The sequence below is a fragment of the Euleptes europaea genome, chromosome 7 (assembly GCF_029931775.1).
Source record: "Euleptes europaea isolate rEulEur1 chromosome 7, rEulEur1.hap1, whole genome shotgun sequence".
NCBI classification, from domain to species: Eukaryota; Metazoa; Chordata; class Lepidosauria; order Squamata; family Sphaerodactylidae; genus Euleptes; species Euleptes europaea.
This window is the reverse complement of record NC_079318.1, coordinates 86,652,728-86,661,853: the sequence shown is the minus strand read 5'-3', so window position 1 is coordinate 86,661,853 and position 9,126 is coordinate 86,652,728. Positions and strand designations below refer to the sequence as shown.

Sequence of the window (9,126 nt, the reverse complement as noted above, 5' to 3'; positions counted from 1 at the left end):
TCTACTGCAGATGCATGAAAATGTGCATGAACATGAAGGCCCCACACAGTGCACTGCCTCCCATTTAACGCATTACAACTGCTGCGGTGAGCTTTAAAGAGCTGATCACATGGCAGGACCATTCCCTTGCTAAGAATCCCTTTTGTAGCTTCTCAGTTAGTGGTAAAGCGAGGTTTATCAACCTCCAGGTGGGACCTGGAATTCCAGCAGAATTCCAGCTGCTGTCCAGACTACATAGATCGGTTTCCCCGGAGGTAACGGCATCTTTGGAGGGTGGACTCTCTAGCATCATATCCCTGCTGAGTTCCCTTTCACATACCCCAAACTCTGCTTCCTCCAGGCGCCATCCCCAAATCTCCAGGAATTTCCCAACCTGGAATAGGCAACACCGGGTCACTTGCAGACCAAACCACCAGATATTGCAGAGCCTTTGGTCAGGTGTGAAAAAGCATGAGGTAAGATTCAGATGGGTTAACATGCATGTGTTTTCATCTGTGAAATGAGGGAGAGCCTGTGATCACAGAATCGAAGGGGCCACCAGGGTCATCTAGTCCAACTCCCTGCACAATGCAGGCCTGGAGGAACATTGCTTCCTGAGCCCAAAGTGGCAATTGGCATTACCCTGGACTTGTAAGAAAGGGCCACGAGAGCCGAGCACTGATACAACCCTTCCTCCCCTCCCTCTCATGAACTGCCTAAGGTCATAGAATCAGCATTGCTGACAGATGGCCATCTAACCTCTGCTTAAAAACCTCCAAAAAAGGAGAGCCCACCACCTCCCGAGGAAGCCTGTTCCACGGAGGAACCGCTCTGTCAGAAAGTTCTTCCTAATGTTTAGCCTAAAACTCTTTTAATTTCAGCCCGTTGGTTCTGGCAACAGAAAACAACTCATAACCATCCTCTCTATGACAGCCCTTCAAGTACTTGAAGATGGTTATCATATCCCCTTTCAGTCTTCTCCTCTTCAGGCTAAACATACCCAGTTCCTTCAACTTTTCCTCATAGGACTTGGTCTCCAGTCCCCTCACCATCTTCATTGCCCTCCTCTGGACATGTTCCAGCTTGTCTACATCCTTCTTGAATTGTGGTGCCCAAATCTGAACAAAATAAAGCGATACCATCACTTCGTGTGATCTGGACATTATACTTCTGTTGCTACAGCCCAAAATCACATTTGCCTTTTTTTAGCTACCGCACAAGATTGGCCAGGGATCGTGGAGGGTTCCCCCCACCCCCATCTTCTGGGCATGGAGTAGAGGTCACTAGGGGTGAGGGGGGAGGTATTTGTGAATTTCCTGCATTGTTGGACTAGATGACCCTGGTGGTCCCTTCCAGCTCTATGATTCTATGGTTCTAAGCCTGGGACAACTTAATAGGATCGCTGATTTAGAGTTGCCAGCCCTGTGCTGACAACTGCTGGGAGTGTTTTGGGATGGAACCTGGGGGAGTATCACTGACATCGCAATGCCATTTCTGGATGAGCACCCAGACGTGACTATGTGGTGTCCACAACACTACAGGTATCCCTGTAGTCTCTGTGGTGAAAACCATAGATATTTGAGGAAGCTCCTAGAGTGTAAAATATTGTCGAAGGCTTTCACGGTCAGAGTTCATTGGTTCTTGTAGGTTATCCGGGTGACCGTGGTCTTGGTATTTTCTTTCCTGACTTTTTGCCAGCAGCTGTGGCAGGCATCTTCAGAGGAGTAACACTGAAGGACAGTGTCTCTCAGTGTCAAGTGTGTAGGAAGAGTAATATATAGTCAGAAAGGGGTTGGGTTTGAGCTGAGTCACTGTCCTGCAAAAAGTATCAAAGGTAATGTGCTAATCATTGTCCTGTAAGTATCAAGATAATGTGCTAATGAGGGTGTGGTATGTTAATATGGAGCCATTGTATCCTGAAGTGATCTGTTAACATGTGGAATGCAAAGCTAATCTGCATGGCTATTGTGGACTGTAGTCTTTGTTAGTCTGGAGGTTTTCAGGACAGGAAGCCAAGCCTTATTCATTCTTAAACTCTCTTCTGTTAAAGTTGTGCTGATGTTTATGAATTTCAATGGCTTCTCTGTGCAATCTGACAAAATAGTTGGTAGAATTGTCCAGTCTTTCAGTGTCTTGGAATAAGACCCTGTGTCCTGTTTGTGTCAGTCCATGTTCAGCCACTGCTGATTTCTCAGGTTGGCCAAGTCTGCAGTATCTTTCATGTTCTTTTATCCTTGTTTGTATGCTGCGTTGTGTGGTCCCGATGTAAACTTGTCCACAACTGCAAGGTATACGATATACTCCTGCAGAGGTGAGGGGGTCTTTGGTTCTTGTAGGTTATCCGGGCTGTGTAACTGTGGTCTTGGTATTTTCTTTCCTGACGTTTCGCCAGCAGCTGTGGCAGGCATCTTCAGAGGAGTAACACTGTTACTCCTCTGAAGATGCCTGCCACAGCTGCTGGTGAAATGTCAGGAAAGAAAATACCAAGACCACGGTTACACATCCCGGATAACCTACAAGAACCAATGAACTCTGACTGTGAGAGCCTTCGACAATATTGTGAGGGGATCTCTTTTGTCTTCTGCTGATCGTAGCATCTGTTGTATTTTCTTGGTGGGTTTAAACTGTTTGTAGGTTATGTTTTTTCAAAGGTTTCTCCATCCTATCAGTGACTTCTTTAATAAATGGCAAGAATACCTTTCCTATGGGAGACTGTTTTTCCTGAGTTTTCTGATTTTTGTTTGGTTTAATGGCCCTTCTGATTTCATTTCTGGAATAGCCATTTGCTAGCAGTGCGTGATTTAGATGATTAATTTCGTAGTGTCACTGGGGATTCTCTTCTGCTCCAGAGGGTTTTCAAAGCAAGGGATGAGCAGAGGTGGATTGCCATTGCCTTCCTCCCTGTAGCAACCCCGGTCTTCCTTGGTGGTCTCCCATCCAAGTACTGACCATGGCTGACCCTGCTTGGCTTCCGAGATCTGGTGAGATTGGGCTAGGCTGAGCAAGTTGCAATCTGTGGCATTTCTATGCCAAACTCAAGTCCCCCAATTAAGCTGGTACAGACATTCACTAAGCTTGTTGGCTGCTGGACAGTTTGGAGGAAGGGGAGGGCAGCTGCATGAGTCATAAATGTGCAAGCGGTCTTCTCCCCCTGGATCTGCAAGAACAATATTGTGCTACCGGAGGGATTTCTCTCCCCCCACCCCATGCACACTTCTGTTCTGTAAGGGAGAATAACATGCATGGTTATGACTCGCTTCTGCAGCTGGTAGAAGCCTGGGCATGGAGCCAGCAAAAGAGATTGAGAGGGAGAGAGAGAGAGAACTGCCTCTTTAAAGGACCCCTGGAGTCTGTGGGGCTGTGTGCACCAGCTATTCAGAGTGCAAAACTTCAGCCAAGAGCAAAAACTTGGAAGAGGCAGCAGGGCAGAGGCCAGCAAGGAGGGCCATCGAATGAGGCAGCTTGCAAAGGCAGGAGCAGCCAGAGTCCAGGCTGAAGGTGGCACGGAGAGGTGGAAACTGAAAGAGGGCTGGTGGGAAACTGGGCTTTAAGCAGGTGCCCTGAATGTGCACTTGGCGCGGCAAAGAAACGGACGAGGATCGAGGATCGGAGCAGAGAAGTGAAACGGAAGGGGCAGCCAGGACTGGAAGCTGGTTGGGAAGAAGGGGAAAGCCCAGATGGGATTCTGGACCAGTGTGGGGTCCCTGTGGACTTGGGGTGCAACGGGTGGCCCAGCCGGCCAGTTCTGTCTTTCCGTCACCCTCTTTGTGGTGGAGGTGGTTGCAAGCCGGGCCACCGGGTCTCTCCTCTTGCTTTCTTGCTCCTTCCACACCCTGGCAGGCACCTTGGCTTTAGGGGTTTCCTTGGCAGATGGCTGGCTGGCCACCGAAGGCTGCCTCGGTGAGAGGAACACTTTCGGGTGGGCACGGGCACGGGTCACGGGCACCTTGGTCAGCACTGTGTTCTTGAGTGCCCTGAGCTTGATCCTGGTCCCTGAGGCGTTCCGCAGGGTAGCTGAGCCACAAGTCACAGAGCATGCGCTGGTGCTGATGGGCATCGGGGCAGTGGGAATCCCCATTCACCTGGCCAGGACTGAGTCACATGAAATGCACCGCCTGGTGCCCGGCTTGAGACCCTGCTGTAGCAGAAAAGCCACACAGACTGACAGCTCTGCCCAGGAGACGGAAGGTGAGTCTGGGGTGTATTTTTATGGGGAGGGGAGGGGGACACAGTGGAGGAGGGTCTCCACTACCACCATTCCAGAGGAGTACTGTGTTGGTCTGCTTCAACATTAAAAAAAAGATGAAGAAGAGTTGGTTTTTATATGCCGACTTTCTCTACCACTTAAGGAAGAATCAAACCGGCTTACAATCACCTTCCCTTCCCCTCCCCACAACAGACACCCAGTGAGGTAGGTGGGGCTGAGAGAGCTGTGACTGGGGTAGGTGGGGCTGAGAGAGCCCAAGGTCACCCAGCTGGCCTTATGTGTAGGAGTGGGGAAACCAACCAGGTTCACCAGATTAGTGTCCACCGCTCATGATGAGTAGTGGGGAGTCAAAGCCGGTTCTCCAGATCAGACTCCACCTCTCCAAACCACCGGTCTTAACCAGTACACCACACTGGTGGTACCTTAAAGATTGACTAGGGCTGCCAACCTCTAGGTGAGGTCTGGAAAAATCCTGGAATTACAATTGATCTCCAGACTAGAGAGATCAGTTCCCCAGGATCCATCCCCAAATCTCCAGGAATTTCCCAGCCCAGAGCTGGTAACCCTAAGACTGACCAATTTATGCTAGAGCTCATTATATTTATTCTGACACAGTTTATTTTTACTGACACGATTTATTCATCACCTGAATAAAGTGTACATCCATCGCAGTTGTATTGATTCTGGAAGTTACAAGCAACAGAAAGGGAGGTGTTACAAAGAGAGGCGATCAAGATAATTCATGCCATAGTATTTCCCATCACTATGTATGGGTTTGAAAGCGAGACAAAGAAAGCTGTCAGGAAGAAAGTTTACATTTGAAATGTGGTGTTACAGATACAATGGACCGCCAAAAAAACAAATCAGTGAGTTCTAGAGATCAAATCAAGGCTGAACTCTCCCTAGAAGCTAAAATGGACAAACTGAGGCTATCGTACTTTGGTCACATTATGAGAAAGTAAGACTCACTAAAAAAGACAATAACGTCAGGAAAAGTGGAAAGGCAGCAGGAAAAGATTAACATGAGATGGGTTGACTCAGTATTGGAATCCACACCCCTCAGTTTGCAAGACCTGAGCAAGGCTGTCAAAGATAGGACATTTTGGAGGCGATTAATTAATAGGGTCGCCATATGTCGGACGTGACTTGACAGCACTTAACACACACATGAATGTGTATGCTATGGATGTGATCTTCATGCATCTGAGGAAGTGAGCCCTGACTCACACTCTGGAATAAATGTTGCCAATCTTTACAGTGCCATTTAATTTCTGGAATCTTCTGCATTTATTTATTTTAAATATTTTTCATCCTGTTTCCCTCCATACACCCCCCCAAAAAGGGAGGAGCAAGGCATCACCTTTTTCGCACAATCTGTGATTCATGTTTTATGCTCTATTTATGTCTATATAACGGATTGTATGGCCTTTGACTGCATACAATCAATACTGTTTCTAATAAAGTAACTAGGGTTGCCAGCTCTGGGTTGGGAAATACCTGGAGATTTTGGGGGTGGAGCCTGAAGAGGGTGGGGTTTGGAAAGGGAAGGGACTTCAATGCCATAGAGTCCATGTAGCAAAGCGGCCATTTTCTCCAGGGGAACTGATCTCTGTCGCCTGGAGATCAGTTGTAATATCGGGAGATCCCCAGCCACGACCTGGAAGTTGGCAACCCTATAAATAACTGAATCAATAAACTCCCCCTCCATTTCAGTTTTCTTGTTCTCCTTTCTCTGCAGACCTTCTGGGGAATGGATCCTCAGCCAAGAGTTGGCTCTGGCTAGAGGAACCCGCGGACTGCAACCCTGCGTCACCTGTGGAGAAGCCTGGACCGTGGCGAGCCCTTTGCTTTGGCTGGATGGTGCCCTGTTTGGGACCCGCGGCTGTCCTCTTGTATTCGCTCACTCTTCACATCCTCTGGACTCCGTGCCTGGGTCGTGCCTCCTGCATCAGGCAATGTGCTGGACCCCCATGTCAGGCCTGGCCTGCCTCTGAGCCACTGCCACATGCCCAGGTCCCTTGCTGGCTGCTCTACCTGGACCCTGGGCTCGCCGTGGCCGTGGCCGTAGCCCTGCTGCTCTTGGCGTGGCCAGCCTTACGTGGCTCCGCCCTGGTGCTCCTGCAGGCCATTCCAGAAGACCTGGACTTGCGGCTGCTGGAGCTGCGGCTGCGCGCCACAGAAGGCGTGGCGGCCGTGCGGGAGCTCCACGTTTGGCAGCTGGACGGCCCGGGCAGTTTGGTGGCCACGGCCCAGGTATACTGCTTCGACGCTGCCGCCTTCGAGGCAGTGATGGAGCGGGTCCAGCGGGTGTTCTGCGAGCATGGCATCCATGTGGCCACAGTGCAGCCTGAGCTGGGCGCTTGCCAGGGTGGGGAATCCCACAGAGTGGGTGGCCGGGCCCCACACAAGAGGTACCTGGCCCCCTGCCCTAAGGTGATGACTGAGTATGAGACCACAGTCTGAGTATGGCAGACTGACCCCTGAAGGGCAGGTGGGCAGGAAGGAAAGCGATGCCACAGTCACCTACATTGTGAATAGGCTTGACAACTTCAAGCCTGGGGCTGGAGTTCTTCTGGAATTACGACTGATCTCCAGACCACAGAGATCAGATCCCCTAGAGCAGGGGTGGGGAACCTTTTTTCCGCCAAGGGCCATTTGGATATTTATAACATCATTCACAGGCCGTACAAAATTATCAACTTAAAAATTAGCCGACCAAGCCCCAAACAGGCAGCTGCCCCAGATGACCCCCCTCTGGCGTGGTCAAGCAGGCAGGCATCCAACTGGTGGTGCACTGGCCCACCTGGTGGCACAGGATGGTCTGTTGCACCAGCCGGGCGTAGCCGTCCAGCCACACGCTGGAGTTGCTCCTGCTCCACATGGTCGGAGCCAGATTCTACAGCCAGCTCATGCTACCTGCGCCTTCAGGGATGAAACGAGGGCACACTGGCTAAGAATGCCTCTCCCCCGTGTGCGCATTCTGGCTCTGCCTCCTTTAACCACTCCATTGTCACCACTTCCACCCCCAGCCCTCTTGTAGTACAATTGGGAATATGTTTCTCCATTGCCCGGGTGGGAAAGGATTAACAGTTCCTTGAGCGGTCCTAGCAGCTCCATAGCTAAGGACTCTTCTGCAAGGGGGAAAAAGGTTCCTTTTCTCAGCAAAACAAACTCACATCCGCCTTGAACAGAGGCTATTCCTGTCCACGGGAGGGGGCGGATCACCAGTCTTAGATCCTTCTGAGCTAGAGATCTGCCAGGACCATGAAGGGCCAGACCAAATGATTTTGCGGGCCTTAAATGGCCCCCGGGCCTGACGTTTCCCACCCCTGGTCTAGGAGAAGTCCAATCGTGATGTCACATCCCTGCTGAGCCACCCCGGCGCTACCCCCAGATCTCCTGGGATTTCCCAAGCTGGAGTTGGCACACCTACTTCTTGCATTCTGCCTCCACAGATCTGCTACGGAGGCCCCACTTTCTAGCTGGATGCTACCCCAAACCACAAGAGAATTGCCACAAAAGGAAACCCGTCCACTCCGATGAGTGGAGTGACCTTTAAGGCCGGGCGGAATGGCCCACAGGGATGGAGAGAGATTTATACACCTACAGTAGCCCTTAATTCTGTGTGGACGCTACAATTCCATGGAAGCACAAAAAGTAGAGATTCAAAATCCTGGGCACACAGTTTTTTTTCCCTGGAGATAAGTGCAGTTACCGCACTTATAATTGAATTCCCTCCACTGAAAATGGACTTCAAAGCATGAGGAAATCTTAGATGCCTGAGGGCAGGAAGGAACCTGAATGGCATCTTGCCTCTTCCCAGGACTAGAACAAATGCTACAGAAGGCCTATAAACAGATCACAGAGGCTATAATCCCCCACCCCAGTAATTGGTATTTAGAAGTACACAGAAATCTGAACCTTTAGCTACTGATTGATCTCTCCTTCATGAATTTGTCTGAAGCCATCCTGTGGCCATGAGTTCCATAGGTTAGTTATGTGTTGTGTGAAGAAGTATCCTCTTTTCCCTGTCACCATCTTCATTGAGTGCCCTGCTATCATAGCACAGAGAAAGTTCTCTTTTGCCACTTTTGCCACACCATGCATTTTTAAAAATATACAGACAGATACAAGTGTAACATGACACATATAGCCCTGGATACCAGGTAGGCAGTGCTGCAAGAGAAGATTCAGCTCAGAGACTTTGCAGAAATTGTGTTCTCAGGTTTGGATGTTCTGAGTTCTAATTCTGAAATCTTTGCTGCAATGTAGATAACAGCTAGAAAGTGGACAGGGAAAGCAAAAACATAATGGTTGGTTACGGTTGCCAACCTCCAGGTACTAGCTGGAGATCTCTAGCTATTACAACTGATCTCCAGCCGATAGGGATCAGTTCACCTGGAGAAAATGGCTGCTTTGGCAATTGGACTCTATAGCATTGAAGTCCCCACCCTCCTCAGGCTCCGCCCCCAAAACCTACCGCTGGTAGCGAGGAGGGACCTGGCAACCCTATGGTTGGTCCTGAAGGCCAGAATTACAAAACGAAATACTCCTTCTCACTTTCTCCCCCAAGAAAACCTGAGAATAAACAACCTAGGAAATAAAACCTAACTTCTTTTTTTGGGGTAATCTTTTATTGTTTGCTGGCCACAGCAGAGGCAAGTGTGTAAATGGAGCTGCAAAGGGCAGAGGGGAAAATCAGGTATCGGCCACGGCTGTTGCTCCCTTTCGGTCGATTCCATCATAAATCTGCCTCCCACAGCTAATTCACATCCTGCAAGAAGACAGACAAGATTAGCGGGTTGGGGTGTGCGTTCACCAACAGCTTCAGTTATGGAGTTGGTGTTAGGGTTGTCAACCTCCAGGTGGAGGCTGGAGATGTCCTGGAATTATACCTGATCTCCAGACTACATTGATTGTGTATTTATTTATTATTTATA

The 9,126-nt window shown here is 49.6% G+C and overlaps 1 protein-coding gene across 1 annotated transcript; it reads left to right on the top strand.

Moving 5' to 3' along the window:
* Positions 1-3,656: 3,656 nt before the first annotated feature.
* LOC130479928 (proton-coupled zinc antiporter SLC30A1-like) lies at positions 3,657-6,649 on the top strand. Its single transcript, XM_056852277.1, has 2 exons — positions 3,657-4,167; positions 5,925-6,649. Exons 1-2 carry the CDS (start codon positions 3,657-3,659, stop codon positions 6,647-6,649), a joined length of 1,236 nt encoding a protein of 411 aa, XP_056708255.1.
* The last annotated feature ends 2,477 nt before the right edge of the window (positions 6,650-9,126 follow it).

Bases quoted from the DNA above. Each gene is read 5' to 3' on its own strand.
- LOC130479928 (XM_056852277.1), top strand. From the start codon at position 3,657: ATGGGATTCTGGACCAGTGTGGGGTCCCTGTGGACTTGGGGTGCAACG. The intron at 4,168-5,924 runs GTGAGTCTGGGG...CTTTCTCTGCAG, and splicing joins CTCTGCCCAGGAGACGGAAG to ACCTTCTGGGGAATGGATCC.